Source organism: Tinamus guttatus, unplaced genomic scaffold (genome assembly GCF_059628265.1).
Source record: "Tinamus guttatus ecotype Peru unplaced genomic scaffold, ASM5962826v1 Tinamus_guttatus_pri_ptg000282l, whole genome shotgun sequence".
Taxonomy (NCBI): domain Eukaryota; kingdom Metazoa; phylum Chordata; class Aves; order Tinamiformes; family Tinamidae; genus Tinamus; species Tinamus guttatus.
Genome location: NW_028288816.1, coordinates 494,750 through 513,491, shown reverse-complemented (window position 1 = coordinate 513,491; position 18,742 = coordinate 494,750). Strand labels below are relative to the sequence as shown.

Below are 18,742 nucleotides of genomic sequence, written 5' to 3'. Positions count from 1 at the left end.
ACAACAATACAGCAGGAACACAAGAAGGACTAGGGAAAATATGGGCCTGCTGCTAAATGGGCCAAGAGCCCTGGTGAGAGAGGACACAGAAATGGCCACCTTTGCCACAGGCTTTAGTGCTAAGAGTGCACTCATGCAGCTCATGGATGTTACTAAAGCACAGCTGAGCCACGAGACACTGAACAATCTTGACCTGCAATCAGAACAGAGCCACAAGGACTGCTCCTGCTCTTTGTCCTCCTTGACCCTGGCATAAAGAAAGACAGTTTTACTTGCCACCAATGCCCACTGCATTTTAAGTGAATGGGCTCTAAGGCAGGACCCGAGGTGACAAGATCCACCCCTCCAGGCCATCTACTGACTGCTATGTAGAGCCCAGAAATCAGGCTTGGACAAAAGAAAGGACAGAAACCATGGAGCTCTGGAGAGTTTTCCTTCTTTCTTTACACCACAGGATGTAAGGAGGAGGAATCTGTGACCCAACTAAGAAACATCGCATGAAAACCAGGACACCCATTTACCAAATGAAGAGTACTAACACTTGCCTGCTCACTACCCCGGAGCAGGCAACTGCTGCCTGAGAGAACTCCAGGTGCCACTTGTGTCCTTGGTACCTCTTCAGAGCTGGCTGGAAACACTTGTGGCCCCCTCCAACTGGTCTTGATTTGGGGGTGACCACCTGCAGGAAGCAGCACCAGACCAGAGGTACAGCTGCCTTCAGAAATACTGTGGCCTGCAAGGCTGAAAATCAGAGGCCAACCCTGCATCCTGAGAGCTGCAATGGGCATCTGCAAAGAACATGGTGTTTTGCCAATTGACTGGGGCAGACAGTACGATGGAAAGAACCAGACGCCACTGGAAAGAATGGTCTTATTTCTGGTCTTATTTCACTATTAATATTAAGGCAGTACAGAATGATACATTTAACAAAATAAGCTTATTACACACTGGTTTTAGCAACGGACAAAATAAGCAAGGTAATGCACCTAACCATTAGTATATTAGAACAGTGATTGAAAGATACATCACCAATTGCCTAAATATGCCATCATATGTCATAATCATCCAGATCCGCAGTCGCTGGGGAGTCCCTGTTGTGGCAAGGATTTGAAGAACCTTCCCAGCAACTGGGAGGTCGTAGGTGGTGCATCCACCCGTGAGGTCTCCAAAATCGCGGCAAGAGTGTCCATCTTTTATAGAGCCAAATCAAAAAATCATGATAACTTGCATTTTGTTTGTGAGTGGTAACATCTGATGCGGTATACTTTCCCTATCATGTGGGATGGGGATCTGGTCAGAGCCCAGGCCTCGGATGGGAGGGTTCCCTTCAAGGTCAAAAACTGCCACACGAGAGCTTAAAAAGCTACAGTTTAATAAGCCTCCATGCAAGCTGGCATGAGCAATTCTACAGGCGAGTGTTGTGTACTGCAAAGGCAGTGCCGTATTCATCTCTAAGTCAACCCCGACTCGGGCCTGTCATTCAGGTCCTGGCACTTCAGCTCCTCATGTTCCACTCTGTCGTAACACACAAGGTTATATTCGTCCCCACATAGTGGGGCTGCCAAGAGATTTCCTTGGTAGTGGGAAGCAGCATGAAAAGAGCAAATAGGACCAAAATACAGCTTGGGAAGATCAGATTGGGCAACAGGATGAAGAAATATCACTTGAAGGGCGGAGCAGTGGTGCTACAGGGCACCCAGACCGAGTCTGTCACCACCAATGGCTTTGTGTTTCAAGAAACAGCCACGGTGGAGAAGCTGTTGTGAGAACTTGCTGGGGAAGCATATTGGGTATCCATAGTCTGCAGGGGCACAGGGGCAGGTCTAGGATGACCCGTGGTAGAGATGGCCAAGGGCATTGCCGAGGCCTCAACAGAATGGAGGTCTTTATGCTCTTGACTATGGCTGTTGTGTCTGTCACCGAGGCCTACCCCGAATCATCAGGACTTCTTTGCCCCCTTTATCCTTCTGGGCACCCTGGGAGGTGTCGTGTGTTTGTCCTGCACTCAGCATTGCACACCCTCACCCAAACACTGATGCCAGGGAGGACGTGGGCAACACATGGAGGAAAGGATCTCCCGTCCCAGGGTTTCTCTGCCTGTGCTTGGCCAATGTGTGTTGACAAAACCCAGAATCAGAGCCACCTGAGTATTTTCTCTACCTAACTATTACCAATGATTATATTTTTTAGCTTTAATCAGCCCCTGGTGAGCTGTTGTAGTTAATGGCCTCAGTGGGATCCATTAATGCTCTACAAAACTTTAGGGTTTCCTTCTGACTTTGACTTCTTCACGGATTTCTTCAATCTCCTTTCAATAGCTGCAATTCATGGACTCACCTCCAAGTACTGCATGGAGCTCATTAAAAAGCAAAAGCCCTGAGAAACCAGGAATCTCCCTGCAATTTTCTTCAAGTGTCCATGGCTAATTGGAGAGCTTTGGGGAGTGTAGCTGAAAGCTGAAGACAACAATCATATACAAGTATTTCATCTTTTCAAAGTTTTCTATTATTCTTCTAAAGAATAGGTGACAGCACACCATCCCATTCATAGCCATCCAGAGTGACTCCTAATGAAATCAGCACATGTAGGAAAAGCAGTGTCCCAGAGATCAGGCACCGTATGCACAATCTTCCTCCCCACCTCCCCAGCCCCAGCATTTCCCTCATCAGCCTCTTAGGAATTTAAATCACTCGTGTTGAAAGCTGGTCTTAGTCCACCTAAGTCTGCACTCTATGTTATAGCTCACCTGCCCCAATTCTCACCTGCTCTACTTAGATGCTTGGCTGCCAACAGGCACAGGGGGATCTTCTTTTAGTTACAAGGAAACAAACAACAAAAAAAAAAAGCAGAGTATAGTTTCATGGAAAATAATGACACTCTTTGAATGTATCCATACAATCTGTACATATAGTAAGGACTTGCCTAATGTGGCAGACTACAGAAAGACAGAGCAAGCTTTAACCTCCTACCCCCAGTAACAGGGGTACTGAAATGTCACCCTTAGCCACTTTATTCCCCTTTCTCCCGCCTCCATATCCTTCCCAGCTCTGGATCTCTCTGTACTGGCCATTCTGTACTCAGTGGTGCCTCCAGCACTGAACCCCCTTGTCTACAGCATGAGGAACAAGGAGCTCAAGGAGGCACAGAGGAAACTTCCTCAACGGGTACAATGTCAGTGCCAAAAACTGTCCTGTGTGAAGTCACTTGTCCTTCCAATGTACTTGGCATGAAACATGCTCTTCATTTATTTCTTTCTGAATTTTTACTCTTACCTTCCTGATAAAATAATATTTAAAATACAATACAACAATACAGCAGGAATGAAAGGCTGACTAGGGAAAATACGGGTCTGCTGCTAAATGGGCCAAGAGCCCTGGTGAGAGAGGACACAGAAAAGGCCACCTTTGCCGCAGGCTTTAGTGCTAAGAGTGACCCTCAGGAATCCTAGGCCCTGGAGACCATGGAGAAATGGAGAAAGGAAGACTTTCCCTTGCTGGAGGAGGATCTGAGTAGGGCTCACTTCAGCAAACTGGACACCCACAAAACCATGGGCTCTGAGGGGACTCCCTTGCACTGTTCAGTGTCCATGTCTGACAGAGCTCCATGAACTGGAGAAATCGAGTCCCTCCAGTTACACTGCTTGTACCTCTGGCCCTTCGCAAGCGACCTTCACACATCAGAGAGTCTCTGAGCACCGCCTGATAGATGCAAAAAGGGGCTCACATTGGAATGTTGCATTTATGGCACTGCATCTCGCACTGCTTTCATGCCTCCTGATGGTTAGCTTGCTTCCCTTTACCCCTTCTCTGTTTGTCACATTGCACCATTGCATGTGTCATGATCACATCTCAAAGTGCACAAGTGGCAATTTCTCCTCTGGTGTTATTCCTGTGTTTCACACCTCAGACAACTTCACCTGCCACCTGCATGGTCAAAGTGACAACTGGGAATAGAAGAAGCTGAGCGCAAGGAAGGACCTTGCTCTACCTTGCTTGGTCTTGTTACAGGCGTTGCCTGGTGCAGGCTGGCCTGCTTTTTCTTGGAGAGCAGGAAGAGAAGAGGCATCTTTCCCTTCTTTTAAAAGTCATCAGGCAATAATTTGCATCCTGCTTGTAACACACACTTACTACTCAGGGCCATAAGGGCAGGGGGCTTGGGGCATGCAAAGGAGCACGATGAGAAAGAAGAGCACCAGCACAGCTCAGCACTGGAACTGAGCTCTTTTTCCCCTTGGAGGGTGGTCGGGAGGGGGGATTAGCAGTGGTGTCACAGTCACCCATGGGATGGAAAGCCATGCTGTCACACACAGCATGTGGCCCTTCCTCTACAGTCCTGCACTCCTGCCTTTCACAGGATGGGGAGGTGTGTGCTGAGAGGGATTTCTGGCTGAAAATGAGCCCCGGCAGGATGAAGAGGGTGACAGGGGAAGAGGACTGCTGCTTCCAGGGCTTGTCTGAACCTACAGCAGCTCGTGGATGTTACTAAATCACAGTTGAGCCACGAGACACTGAACAACCTTGGCCTGCAATCAGAACAAAACCACAAGGACTGCTCCTGCTCTTTGTCCTCCTTGACCCTGGTGAAAGAAAAGACAGTTTTACTTGCCGCCAATGCCCACTGCATTGTAAGTGAATAGGCTCTAAGGGAGGACCCGTGGTGACAAGATCCACACCTCCAGATCATCTGCTGACTGCTATGTATAGCCCAGAAATCAGGTCTGGACAAAAGAAAGGACAGAAAGCATGGAGCTCTGGAGAGTTTTCCTTCTTTCTTTACACCACAGGATCCAGGAAGGAAGAATTTGTGACCCAACTAAGAAACATCACATGAAAACCAGGACACCCATTTACCAAATGAAGAGTACACTAACACTTGCCTGCTCACTACCCTGGAGCAGTCAACTGCTGCCTGAGAGAACTCCAGGTGCAACTTGTGTCCTTGGTACCTCTTCAGAGCTGGCTGGAAACACTTGTGGCCCCCTCCAACTGGTCTTGATTTGGGGGTGACCACCTGCAGGAAGCAGCACCAGACCAGAAGTACAGCTGCCTTCAGAAATACTGTGGCCTGCAAGGCTGAAAATCAGAGGCCAACCTTGCATCCTGGGAGCTGCAATGGGCATCTGCAAAGAACACGGTGTTTTGCCAATTGACTCGGACAGACAGGGTGATGGAAAGAACCAGACACCACTGGAAAGAATGGTTTATTTCACTATTAATGTTAAGGCAGTACAGAATGATGCATTTAAAAATATAAGCTTATTCCACACTCGGTTTTAGCAACAAACGAAATAACCAATGCATAAGTAATGCACCTAACCATTACTATATGAGAAAGGGAATAGTGATTAAAGGATACATCACCAACTGCCTAAATATGTTACTGTCATCCAGATCGGCAGGCACTGGAGAGTCCCTGTTGTGGCGAGGATTTGGAGAAACTTCCCAGCAACTGGGAGGTCTTACGTGGTGCATCCACCCGTGAGGTCTCCAACATCGCGTCAAGAGTGTCCATCTTTTATAGAGCCAAATCAGCAAATCATGATAACTTACATTTTGTTTGTGAGCGGTGACATCTGATGTGGCATACTTTCCCTATCATGTGGGATGGGGATCTGGTCAGAGCCCAGGCCTCAGATGGGAGGGTTCCCTTCAAGGTCAAAAACAGCTGCACGAGAGCTTAAAAAAGCTACAGTTTAATAAGCCTCCGTGCAAGCAGGCATGAGCAATTCTACAGGTGAGTGTTGTGTACGGCAAAGGCAGTGCCGTATTCATCTCTAAGTCAACCCCGACTCGGGCCTGTCGTTCGGGCCCTGGCACTTCAGTTCCTCATGTTCCACTCTGTCGTGACACACAAGGTTATATTCGTCCCCACATTGTGGGGCTGCCAAGAGATTTCTTTGGTAGTGGGAAGCAGCATGATAAGAGGAAACAGGACCAAAATACAGCTTGGGAAGCTCAGATTGGGCAATAGCATGAAGAAATATCACTTGAAGGGTAGAATCATAGAATCATAGAATCATAGAATGCTTAGGGTTGGATGGGACCTCTAGATATCATCTAGTTCAACCCCCCTGCATACGCAGGGTCACCTAGAGCACGTGGCGCAGGACTGCATCCAAGCGGGTTTTGAAGATCTCCAGAGAAGGAGACTCCACAACCTCTCTGGGCAGCCTGTTCCAGTGCTCTGGCACCCTCACTGTTAAGAAATTTTTCCTTAAGTTCCTATGGAATTTTTGGTGTTTCAGTTTCCGGCCAAAAATTCCATAGGAACTTAAGGAAAAATTTCAGTAGCAGTGTAGCAGTGGTGCTACAGGGCACCCAGAGCGAGTCTGTCACCACCAATGGCTTTGTGTTTCAAGAAACAGCCACTGAGGATGGAAAAGCTCTCAATGAAGGGAAGGAGAACCTCTTGTGAGAACTAGCTGGGGAAGCAGACTGGGTGTCCATAGTCTGCAGGGACACAGGAGCAGGTCTAGGATGACCTGTGGTAGAGATGGCCAAGGGCACTGCCAAGGCCCCAACAGAATGGAGGTCTTTATCCTCTTGACTATGGCTGTTGTGTCTGTCACCAAGGCATATCCCGAATCCTCTGGACTTATTTGCCTCCTTTATCCTTCTGGGGACCCTGGGAGGTGTCGTGTGCTTGTCCTGCACTCAGCATTGCAGACCCTCACCCAAACACTGATGCCAGAGAGGATGTGCGCAACACATGGAGGAAAGGATCTCCCTTCCCAGGGTTTCGCTGCCCATGCTTGGCCATTTTCCTTGACAAAACACATCGAGGGCGTATTCAGCATCAGAGCCACATGAGTATTTTCTCTACCTAACTATTACCAGTGATTATATATTTTAGCTTTAATCAGCCCCTGGTGAGTTGTTGTAGTTAATGGCCTTAGTGGGATCCATTAATGCTCTACAGAACTTTAGGGTTTCCTTCTGACTTTGACTTCTTCACTGATTTCTTCAATCTCCTTTCAATAGCTGCAATTCATGGACTCAGCTCCAAGTACTGCATGAAGCTCATAAAAAAGCAAAAAGCCCTGATAAACCAGGACTCTCCCTACAATTTCCTTCAAGTGTCCATGGCTAAATGGAGAGGTTTTGAGAGTTTAGCATGAAAGCTGAAGAAAACCATCATATAGAAGTATTTCATGTTTTTAAATTTTTCTATTATTATTCTAAAGAATAGGTGACAGCACACCATCCAATTCATAGCCATCCAGAGTGACTCCTAATGAAGGCAGCACATGTAGGAAAAGCAGTGTCCCGGAGATCAGGCACTGTATGCACAGTCTTCCTCCCCACCTCACCAGCTCTACCATTTCCCTCATCAGCCTTTTGGGAATTTAAATCACTCATGCTGAAAGCCAGCCTTAGTCCACCAAAGTCTGCACTCAAGGTTATGGCTCACCAGCCCCAATTCTCACCTGCTCTACTTAGACAACTGACTGCCAACAGGCACAAGAGGATCTTCTTTTAGTTACAAAGAAACAAACAAACAAAAAAAGCAGAGCATAGTTTCATGGAAAATAATGACACTCTTTGAATGTATGCTAAGTCCATACAATCTGTACATATAGTAAGGACATGGCTAATGCGGCAGACTGCAGAAAGACAGAGCAAGCTTTAACCTCCCTAAAGGGCAAACCAGCTGCTGGGTCTCCGAGTGAACAGAGTATCATGAGGAGTCACAATGTGTCCAGATAGAGCCCTAAAGGGGATGTTAGAAATTGTCACTTTAAACAGGACATGTGGGAATGGGAGACTTAGGTAGATGCACAGGAGACTGGGGAGAGAAGGGGCCAAGACCCCCAGCATGAAGAGCTGGACTCACAGCATCACTGATGAGCTGCCACAGACTGAATAAGCAACCCAAAGAAGTCCTTCCTTTGGCAGTGACCTGGAAAGCCACATCCCTGACAGGGTTCCAGGGAGATGGGGTTTCTCTTCTTTAACAAGGTCCCCAGGACTCTGCAGAGATGAAGAAGAGCACGAAGGGAGGTTGCACGGATATTCGCCAGCTTCATGAGCTGCAAAGCAGGGAGCTGGTCATGTCACAAACTGCAGATTGAGTCAAATGAGATGGAGACTGATGAGTGAGATGGGGACTGCTGGATGAACCCTCACAGCCTGGACCTCAGTTCCTGTTCCCAGTGATCCTGGTGCTCTCCAACAAGGCTCGGAGCTTTGGGAGCTCCTTCCCGAGGTGTCACACAGAAACTGTCACTGCAAAGACCCCTGTGGATCCCAGACTGTGACAGTGGCTGTTCAGGGCTGGAGTCTGCCACAGGAGTCCTGCCTGAGGGTCCCATCTTGCTCAGGGGACAATGTGGCAGCCAGGACTCCTGGGGCTGGGGCTTCCCCAAGCCCCAAGGCTCCCATGGGGCAGCTCCAACCCTTGTGTGGGTGCTGGGGGCAGAAGGACAGAATCCAGGGCAGGTTTCCCTGGCACTGGCTGCCCCTCTTCTCCCCCACGCCAGGGTGGGCAGTGCTGGCTGAGCCCAACACAGCAGCTCACACAGCCCCCCAGGCCCCCACACCAGCACCCCCAGCACCCGCAGCCCCGAGCTGGGCTCCCCTCCCTGCCCCGGCCCCGCACAGCCCCCAGCACAGCCAGGAGCCCCGCGGGGCCTCACAGCCAATGGCTGCGCTGGGCACGAGGAGGTCACTGCTGCCGCAGCCCCTGATAGGCCAGCTGCAGGGAGAGGGCGTGGCTGCTGCTTGGGAGGTCCCCGCTGCGGGCAGAGCTGATTGGGCAGCAGCAGGGCTGGCTCTGCCTGGTGACTGTGAGGTCACCGCTCCCGCAGCGCCTCATTGGGCAGCAGCCGGGCCCTGCGGGGCTCTGCGCTGCTGAGATCATCTCCGCGGAGCAGCTGCTGAGCCTGGGCTGGGCTCCTGGCGGGGAAGGGCTGGGGAGGCCATTGCTGCCCTGGAGGGCAGGGCCAGAGAGCTGGGCGGGACGGCGCTGTGACGTCATGTCTTTGTGAGTGCCTGATTGGCTGGCAGCAGGCAGGCAGGCGTGGGCGGTGGGTGGGGGGTCTCTGTGGTGAGAGGAGCTGAGAGGGCAGCAGTGGTTCCTGTGTGGGGAAGGGGGTTGAGGAAGCTGCTGTCTCTGAAGGCCACAGGCAGCAGCAGGGATGTGGTGGGTTTGCACCTGTGAGGTCACCTCCATGTTGGCAGCTGAGTTTGGGGTTTAGGCTTTAGGGTTGTGATTCAGTGGCACAGAGCCTAGTTGGAGGCCTGTAGCTAGCAGTGTCCCCCAGAGGTCCAGTCCTGTTCAGTTTATTCATTAATGACCTGCATGAAGGGACAGAGTGCAGCAGGTTTGCTGAGAATATAAAACTGGGAGGAGTGGTGATGCTTTGTAGGGCTGTGCAGCCATTGAGAGGGACTGGGAGAGCTGGATGTAGATGAACCTAATCAAGTTCAACACAGTCAAGAGTAGCACATGGGGAGGAATAACTCCATGCACCAGGACAGGTGGGGGTTGACCTGCTGGAATTCAGCTGTGTGGAGAAGGACCTATGCATCCTGGTGGCCAAGAAGTTGTCCATGAGCCGGCATGTGCTGGCTCGTGTGGCGGAGAAGGCCAATGGTGTCCTGGCTGGAGAGGGGATCTTATCAGTGTTTATAAATACCTTAAGAGGGGATGTTCAAAGGAGGAGGGCAGCCTGTGTCATCAGGGGCTCTCTCTGTAGGTCACTGCCATGGAGATGGCCCAGTCAGGCAGAGAAGAGTCCTGGAAAAGAGTCCCCTCCCTTCAGCCCTGTTGTTATCCAGAACTTGCTGATAAATCCTTCAGGAGTGTCTCCAGATGGTACCAAAGGATGTGAATTATTTCCAGTGGGGCACTGGAGAAGCCCTTTCTACTCCCCTGCACCAACAGGCCTCTGCACTGGGCACAGCTGTGCAAGAAGCCAGGACTTTGGGGGTTGCGTAGAGATTTGGTGTTTTGTGAGGGAACCAGGACTTCAGGGCTACTTTCAGGCTGGGCATTTTTCAAAGCCAGGATCCAAGGCATGTGGGATGAAACAGCGCAAAGCGTGCCCGTGCAACGAGATGCTTTGGTTAGCCTCAATATGGATTTCTCCTGGGGGTTGCTCTTGTTGTCCAAGTCACATGTAAGACAATCTGGGACAGGTCAGAGGTTTCCTTCTTTAGGCCCCAGAGCACTTTTTAAGTAGAAGGAATCATATTTCTTAGTTGCTACATATGATTACTAGGAAGAAGCTGCCTCTTGGCTAGGAGCACAAGAAGGATCCTGAGCATTTTTCTGTCTAACTTCTAAGCAGGGGTAAATTTTTACATATGCATTATTTTACATGAGGAATCAGATCCATTCATGATTCTTGGTTCCACCAATCCCTTTGCCATGTTACAGTGTGCGTTAGTTCTGTGCAGACCTGAAATGGGCCATTGGGGCTGATCTTGCGCTTCTAGTGTAACCTTTGCACAACCTTTGTGCCTCTGGCTGGATTAGACTACTTTCTTTGCAGCACTTCTGTTTTATAAGAAGAGCGGAGCTGTGGAAGGTCAGCTGAGATATCCTGCTCACAGGGCACACCGCCTTGCACGTTGTTTCCTGTAAAACTAGAGTATAATATAAATTTCCTTCACAAGTGACCAATAAATTCCTGCAATGGAAGGAGATTCTGGGAAGAAGATAGGGTGTGATGGACCACAGTTCTTGCAAGGAAAGCTGAAGGGTGGGCCTGTAGGGTGGCCCTTGTTTTAGATGAGCTGCAAGACCACTTGAGTGGAGCAGTTGACCATCTTGCAGCTGAGTGGATCAAGTGATTGCACAAATGCCTTTGACCATATTAATCAAAAGAGAGTGAATGTCTCCCTGAGTGAGCCAGACCAGCGTGCATTGGGTAGGGGGTGTGTGGACGTGGCTCAGCTCAATACAGGGTATAAAAATTGAAATGTAACAAAGAAATAAAAAAGGGGTCTGGAGCTGTTTTCATCGTATTCCTTTCTGGCAACTGGGGATGCTCAGTGTGGTGGCAACGAGCGTATTGTAAAGACAGGTTAATGGGAATCCCATTTGTACTGTCCCACACCAGAGTTCTCATCCAGCTGTGGGGTGGTCCCTGGCCAGCTCCATCCCCCTGCAGGTCCCCATATCCCAAGGGAGAGGAAAAGGCCAGGCTTGCACGACCTCCCTCCCTGGAGCTCCCAGGGAAAAGCTGTGCCCAGCCCCAGCACCAGCCCCAGCGTTGCAGAGGGGGCTGCCCTCTCCCACCCACCTGGTGGTGCCAGACCCACCTCAGCCCAATCCTGAATGGCTCCAGTGCAGCCCTGGAGGAGCTGGAGCTACCTTGGGCCTTGAGATCATCTGCCAGCAGGAGGATTTGATGTGGGCACAGCAGCAGCGGTGATGAGAGGAACAGACCCTGCCATCGCCTGTGTTGGCCAGGACATTGGATAGGCGATGCCTCTGTGGCCAGATGAACCCTATGTGTTGGGTGGATACCTGCTCAAGGTAGGAGCAGCAGGACCTTCTTGGGCTTCCAACGCAGAGTGAGCTTCCAGTGCTTCTGGATCTGTGGCTAAGGAGTAAGAAATCGTGAAGTTGCAGAGAATTTTCTGTGGGAAGGGACCCCTGGAGTTTTCCAGTCCAACCTCCTACACAGAGCAGGGCTGGTTAGAGCCCTCCAGTGTTATCTGGCCACTGCGGACTCCGCCTGACCCCCGTTACCATCCAAAAACCTGCCCTGCTCCTCTTGTTTGGGCACTGGAGGATGGCGTCTTCTGTCCATAGATCCCAGCACTACTGGCCCTGCCTGCATCCTGGGCATTGTAAGCTCAGACCAATGTGGCTGCTCTTGCTTCATGCACCTAAGACTCTGCATGCAGCCTTCCTGGGTAGGCACCCTGAATCTGAAGCTCTCCTCACGCCTTTAAACTGTTTGTCAGGAAATTTTCTGCCCTGTACATACAGACCGCTTTTGTATCTAGAGCCCTCTCTGGGACCTGCTCAGTTCCAGCTTCCCTTGCCAAGACTTTCCAAACTATTAGGAGGGCTGAGTCGAGCTGGAGATGGGAAGTCATCTGTGCAGAATGGTGACAAGACCAGGTCAGGACCCAGCTCAGCCATGTCCACAGCATCAGTCAGGGCAAGCGCAAGGACAAGGGGCAGGAGGCCCCATAATGAGGTCAGTGACTCCCTGTCTCCCTAGCTCTTGTGCCCAGCAGGTCCCCTCCCTGTCTGCCTGCAGTCCCTCCATACCCACCCTACTGCCCAGAACAGCCCCAGAGCCCTGGGCCTGCAGCCCCTCCAGCAACTTGTCTTGTCACGATGGGAGACAGACTCAGCTGGAATTGAACATGGCTAAGAGTCAGATTTACATGAGAGATTCTTCAGGACAAATGGCATGAAACACAAAGTTTATTTTCCTTTGCAGGAATGTAACAGCACAAAAGGAAGAAATAAATCAAAAAAACAACACATATCCTGGATGCCAAATCTCCCAGTACAGATATTGCTGATGTTAAAACAATTGGATGAGTTTCCTTAGGGCATCCTTGAGTTCCTTATTCCTCATGCTGTAGATGAGGGGGTTCAGTGCTGGAGGTACTACTGAGTACAGAACAGCCAGCACCAGATCCAGAGATGGGGAGGAGATGGAGGGGGGCTTCAGGCAGGCAAACAGAGCAGTGCTGAGAAACAGGGAGACCACGGCCAGGTGTGGGAGGCACATGGAAAAGGCTTTGTGCTGGCCCTGCTCAGGGGGGATCCTCAGCACAGCTCTGAAGATCTGCACGTAGGACACCACAATGAAAGTGAAACACCCAAAGCCTAAACAGGCACTTACCACCAGAAGCCCAACTTCCCTGAGGTAGGAATTTGAGCAGGAGAGCTTGAGGATCTGGGGGATCTCACAGAAGAACTGCTCCACCACATTGCCTTGGCAGAGTGGGATTGAGAATGTGTTCCCAGTGTGCAGGAGAGCATAGAAAAAGCCACTGGCCCAGGCAGCTGCTGCCATTCTGACACAAGCTCTGCTGTCCATGATGGTCCCATAGTGCAGGGGTCTGCAGATGGCAATGTAGCGATCGTAGGCCATGACTGTGAGGAGATAATACTCTGCCGACATGAAAATAGTAAAACGTAAGAGCTGCCCAACACATCCCAAGTAGGAAATAGCTCTGCTGTCCATCAGGGAATTGTGCATGGATTTGGGGACAGTGGTGGAGATGGAACCAAGGTCAAGGATGGAGAGGTTGAGGAGGAAGAAGTACATGGGGGTGTGGAGGCGGTGGTCACAGGCTACGGCTGTGATGATGAGGCCGTTGGCCAGGAGGGCAGCCAGGTGGATGGCCAGGAAGAGTGAGAAGTGCAAGAGCTGCAGCTCCCGTGTGTCTGAGAACAGCAGGAGGAGGAACTCATTGAGGGAGCTGCTGTTGGACATCTGTTCTATTGGGCTCAGGAAAACTGTGTAGGGAAGAAAAGGCATTAATAGCTTAGAAGAATTTTCTCTGAAATAAACTTTCTATTTTTCATAGAAATCCTTCTCAACCCTGTCAGAACTCTCAGTAATTACTTCTTCGCACTCATTTAACTCTGATCTCCCTCTAAGTTCAAGGTGGATATGTGATGGAGAGAACAGGACACTGCTCCTGGCATGGCAAAGACTCTGTGCACTGAATCCTGCCCTGGAGGGCACCTCACAACCCCAGCAGGACAACAGAGACAGTCTCGTGTCCTGACAGTCACAGGGTCTCCTAAAGGGAGAGTCAACCCCTTTGCAGCCCCTCCAATGACGCGGCCCAGCACCCTGGGCACATTGCCCCTCTTCAGACACCTCCATGGCAGGACCTCAGGGTGAGTATCTGAATTTGTAGCTGAAGCCCCAGCTGACTGCCAGGACAAGAGCAGAAAGGAGAGGCAGGGAAACGAGGAGAAACACTGTGACTGCTGCCAAGGGAGGACAGAGAGACAGAGCAGCACCGTCCCCAGGTTGCACCTCCCAGACAGTGTGGGCTCCCAGGGCAGTGGTTCTCAGACCCTGTGCCTTGCAATGGGAAATGGGCACATGGCAGGAGAGAGGCAGCTCTGCTGTTCTGGAAATCCGACTGCAGAGGAGGTCAGAAATGCCCTGGAGCCCTTCCCCTTGAGAGCAGAGTGAGACTAAGCACAATGAGAATGAGGAGAGCAAAGGGGATATTGCTGCTGCCCACAGGTGAAAAGGCAGTTGAAGGAATATTCTGGGGTCCTCGCAGACCTATTGATCCCTCAGAGCAGCACTGCAGAACTCTCCTTCAGGCATCTAAAGCTAAAATGTCCCATTCATTTGATGCCTTGTCAAAGATACAAAACAAAATCCTAGCCTCTGGATATTCTCTTCCCTTTCATAGAAGCTTCCCAAGAGTGTCCTCTTGAAAAGCCCCTTCCAGATATGTGGTGTGGGTGAGGCTGAGCTGTGAGCAGCCCTGACCCCACACAGCAGCCTCTCAGCAGGAGAATGAACCTGCCCAGGGGGGATCTCTCCACCCACCCAGAGCTTCTCCCTGCAGCGCCCTGGCAGGCTGAGTGCTGATCCTCACAGAATCACTGCCCCGGGCACACAGCACCCTGGGGCGCATGGACACTGCTCTGAAGAACAGTGCTCTGAAGAACCTATGTGCCCACATGGCCTTCACTGTCTTGCACCAGTTCCAGAAGAAGCAGCCATGATGCCCTGACCTTGTGATGCTGGGACAGGGAATTTCTGTTCTGAAGCATCTCCTCGTATGCAAAGTAGAAGCAGGGAGAACAGTCCTCACAAAAAAAGAAGTCATCAGCTGGGATGGGTACTGCAGACCCCTCCAGAAACCTCAGTAACGTTACCCTGCAGCAGGTGACTTACCATGTCAACGATAGCTCCCACCATGAGCTCTCCTCTATCCTCCCACTCCACGCTGCCTTTCACCTCTCTGTCCTCTCTCCTCTGCTGTCTGCAGCAGCAGGCAGTGCCCGCAGCCCTGCTGCTCTTGGCACAGGAGCTGCTCCTGCACTCGGCTGTCTCTGGGCAGTGCTGACAGGTTGCCACGAGCTGCAGCCCAGCTGAATCCATGAATTACTCTGTCCCTTGGGATTCCTCCCTCTGGGATATGTTCCCTCAAGTAACCTGTTTTCCTTCTCTAAAGAGTACAGGGATACAGATTCCAACATTGTCATTTATTTCATCAGACAATGATTATCTACCAAAGTTAGAAATGTCCCTTGGGAAGTCCTGATTCACATCTCTAAACTAGGCAGTACACCCAGACAGGGATAAGAAGGGAGCTTGTTGAAACATGGTGCATATATGATTCGGATGACTTATTTAGATGGCTTATTGGTACTGCACATGTCTGTTCAGAAGAGCCAGGTTTGGAGAAGGATTCAGCTAACTCATGAACTCCACAAATACATGGCAGGTGGGATTCCCCCTTACCAGGCTAAGCATGCACATGGTCTGCTTGCAAGCTCCTGGCCTAAAGGTCCTAATGGAATCACTGGAGATAGAGCTTCAGTGGGAGGCCAGGTCAGGAATTTCCTTGGTCATCTCTAATGACCCTGGATGCCTTCTATCCTACTAGAGCAGCACTCACAATAAAGCTGAGGGACAGGCAGATCCCTACAGCTCATAAAGCTGATCTATTCCAGTGGAGACAATTTATAGAATCACAGAATGGTTGAGGTTGGAAGGAGCTTTGCAGATTATCTAGTTCAACCCCTTTGGTCAAGCAGTTTCACCTACAGCACGTTGCACAGGATTCTGTCCAGGCAGGTCTGGAATATCTGCAGAGAAGGAGACTCCACAACCTTTCTGGGCAATCCATGCCACTGCTCTGTCACCTTCACAGTCAAGATGCTTTTCCTCAAATTCAGGCAGAATGTGCTGCGCTTCAATTTGTGTCTGTTGCGTCTTGTGTCATCACTAGTCACCACTGAAAAGAGTCTGGGCCATCCTCTTCTGCTCTTGGCATCCTCCCTTCAGGTATTTTCACACCCTGACAAGATCCCCCCTCAGCCTTCTCTTCTCCAGGGTAAAACAGGCTCAGTTCTCTCACCTTCTCCTCATAGGAGAGATGCTCCAGCTCCCTGATCAACTTTAGACATAGATAGACATATACTGGGCTCTCTCCAGTAGCTTCATGTCCCTCTTGTACTGCGGAGCCCAGCACTGGACACAGGACTCAAGGGGTGGCCTCCCCAGGACTTAGTAGAAAGGCAGGATGACCTCCCTTGTCCTCCTGACAACAGTCTTCCTACTACACCCCAGAAGACCACTGGCCTTCTTGGTGTGAAGGGGACATTGCTGGCTCATAAGCAATCTCCAAGGCAGCTTGAGTGAGAGAAGGCACCTTTCTCTGGTTGCAAGGGACGTTTGGAGATCATCTAGTCAGATGATGGTCAAGCCAATGTTTGTAAGCACCTGGGAGGCCAGCAGCAGGCACATGGCACTGCTCCTGCTTGGGAGGGGGGTCACATTGTCTGTGCTCCTGACTGGACAGCACCAGGCATTAGCAGGTCCATCCATGTCTGTGAGGGTGACCGTGAGCTCTGCTCTTTGCTGAGTCCCGGGCAGGCCAGCAAGAGGCGCCTGGCTGGGCAGTTCCTTGGGAGGTCCCTGCTGGCAGAGCAGCTGCGAGGCCAGCGCTGGCCCATGGCTGGGGACGGGCTCTGAGGCCGCTCCTGTCCCAGCAGCAGCGCGGCCGGCAGCGGGGTCTGGTGCAGACACGCGGGGAGGTCCCTTGTGTGCGCGGAGCTGCCGGGGCAGCAGCAGGCGCTGCCTGTGAGGCCAGGGGTGTCTGAGCAGCGGGCAGGGACACGGAGGCCATTGCGGGGACGCTGCCGGGAGGCCCCTGCTCTCTGCAGGGCTGGCTCTGTGCTGACGCGTGGGCGTCGGCTGGTGACGTCACTGCTGCCGTAGCCCCTGATAGGCCAGGCCGCGCAGCTGGTTGTGACGTCAGCAGCCCCTTCCTGGCCGGGGCGGCTCTGCCGAGGAACCTGGTGTCCCTGCAGCCCGCGGCGGCAGCAGCCCACGCTGGGCTGTGTGCGAGCGAGGTCCCCCTGCCCGAGGAGCTGCTGGGCCAGCAGGAGGCTCACGGCGGGTGCTGGCGCTGAGGTCGCTGCTGCCAGAGCAGTGAGGGGCCAGCAGCAGCGGCGGGGACGAGAGGGTTTGCTGAGGGTGCCCCATGGAGGGGCTGACACCTGCGGAGCTCTGCAGCCCTGGAGAAAGGCAGCTCCTTAATCAAGAGGAGGGAGATGGAGCACTCAGCACCATGAATTTGTGCTGCTGTGAGCATGATCTTCTCTGGCAACAATGGACAAGGAGTAGAGACTTGCAGCCAGCTACCATTGGACCGGGGAGACCAGCAAGATCTTTTAGGCTGCTAAATGAATCCAGTGCCTGAGTGAGCATGCTGTAACGAGAGCAGCACCATTAATAATCTGTGATTGCCAGGCTCTTTGTCTGCAGTAATTCTTCTCCCTGTCCAACAGGAGGGATCTTGTGTGATTTTCCTACAGGGTCCGAACTGGGTCTCTGTCCTTCATGGGTCCACCTGCTTTTATGGTCTAGGTAGTACTGAAAGACATTAGAGGTCTGTGACTCTCTATCCAAGCAATTTCTCCTTGGAGAACAGGTACAAATGCTTTAGCAGGAGACAGAAGGAATGTCCCCCCAACAAAAGGGAGCTTGGAGCCTGCTGCCTGATGGACACTGAGGTTCAGGCCTGAAGCTTCCTCAGCTCTTGCCAGGATCTGCATTCAGATATCCCAAGTGGTCTGTGCAATACATACAGATATGTATCTTGGAGTACGTGGAATAGAGAGGTAATCTCAGGTGGAACTGAGAAGAACTGGTGTGGGATGCAGTCATGGAGTCCTGGACAGCTGGTGCCATTGCAGGTGCCCTCATCCTCTCTGCTCAGCCTCCCTCTGCAGCTCTGATGGGCTCTGGTCTCCCGAGGTTTCTGTGAGAGCTGCCAGGCCCAGGCAGCTCCCTCAGAGATGCTGGGGCCTCTCCAAGTTGTAATTTTAATTCCAATATTTTCCTGTCACCTGTTACAAGACTGAGAGTATGAAAAATACTGTTTGGAAAGTGCATATGGGTAGCTGAAAAGAGCCCTGCATGTTCTTGGCTAGAAGTGGAGCTTGGAGACCTCCCTCAAGTGCCCTGAGAAAGGGAGAGAAGTTGGAGATGGGAGGGTTTGAAACTGGACTGGTCTGCTCTTAGGAAGGGCTGGGTTCTTTTGGGGGGAACTTATTTAGGGTGATCATCATGAAGTTCAAAGAGATGTGGGCACATGATGTCAGAATCAAGGCTAGCAGGCAGGTGAGCTGTCCTCACTCTGCACAAGGTGACTGTGAATCCATTTTTCTCAAGATTCCCAGTAGAAATGCTGAAAATTTCTGCCTCTGAGGAACACTCCCCAGGTGGTATTTCACCTAATCTGCTGCTATTGCAAGAGCCCTGGCGTCACTCTGAGAACCAGTGAGAACCACTCTGAGAACCACAGACACGTGCCAGCAGTATCAGTGACGGGGAGCCCCATTTCACTGGGTCTGCTGCCCACCCCAACCACCAAGACCAGTGCAGAGTTAAGAGTCACCCCATGGCCTTATGGCCCCCCAGCCCCACTTGTCTCCCTGGAGATTTTCTGACACCAGTTGACACGGGGAGAAAAAGCTACCAAAGCAGTTTATTCGAAGCAGGCGATGGCTGTTGGTGATGTTGGCAAATATTGTTTCTCTGGGCACATGGGTG

General features: G+C 51.3%; 1 protein-coding gene and 1 pseudogene across 1 annotated transcript; both read right to left on the bottom strand.

Moving 5' to 3' along the window:
• LOC148594213 (antigen WC1.1-like) overlaps positions 1-18,742 on the bottom strand; it is a 382,286-nt pseudogene that overhangs the window by 84,725 nt on the left and 278,819 nt on the right.
• On the bottom strand, positions 12,494-13,069 carry LOC148594220 (olfactory receptor 14C36-like). Its single transcript, XM_088527351.1, has one exon. It carries the CDS (start codon positions 13,067-13,069, stop codon positions 12,494-12,496), a length of 576 nt encoding a protein of 191 aa, XP_088383477.1.

What these genes read in the sequence shown, in the direction of transcription:
- LOC148594220 (XM_088527351.1), bottom strand. Translation starts at nt 13,069, where the DNA reads ATGGCCTACGATCGCTACATTGCCATCTGCAGACCCCTGCACTATGGG.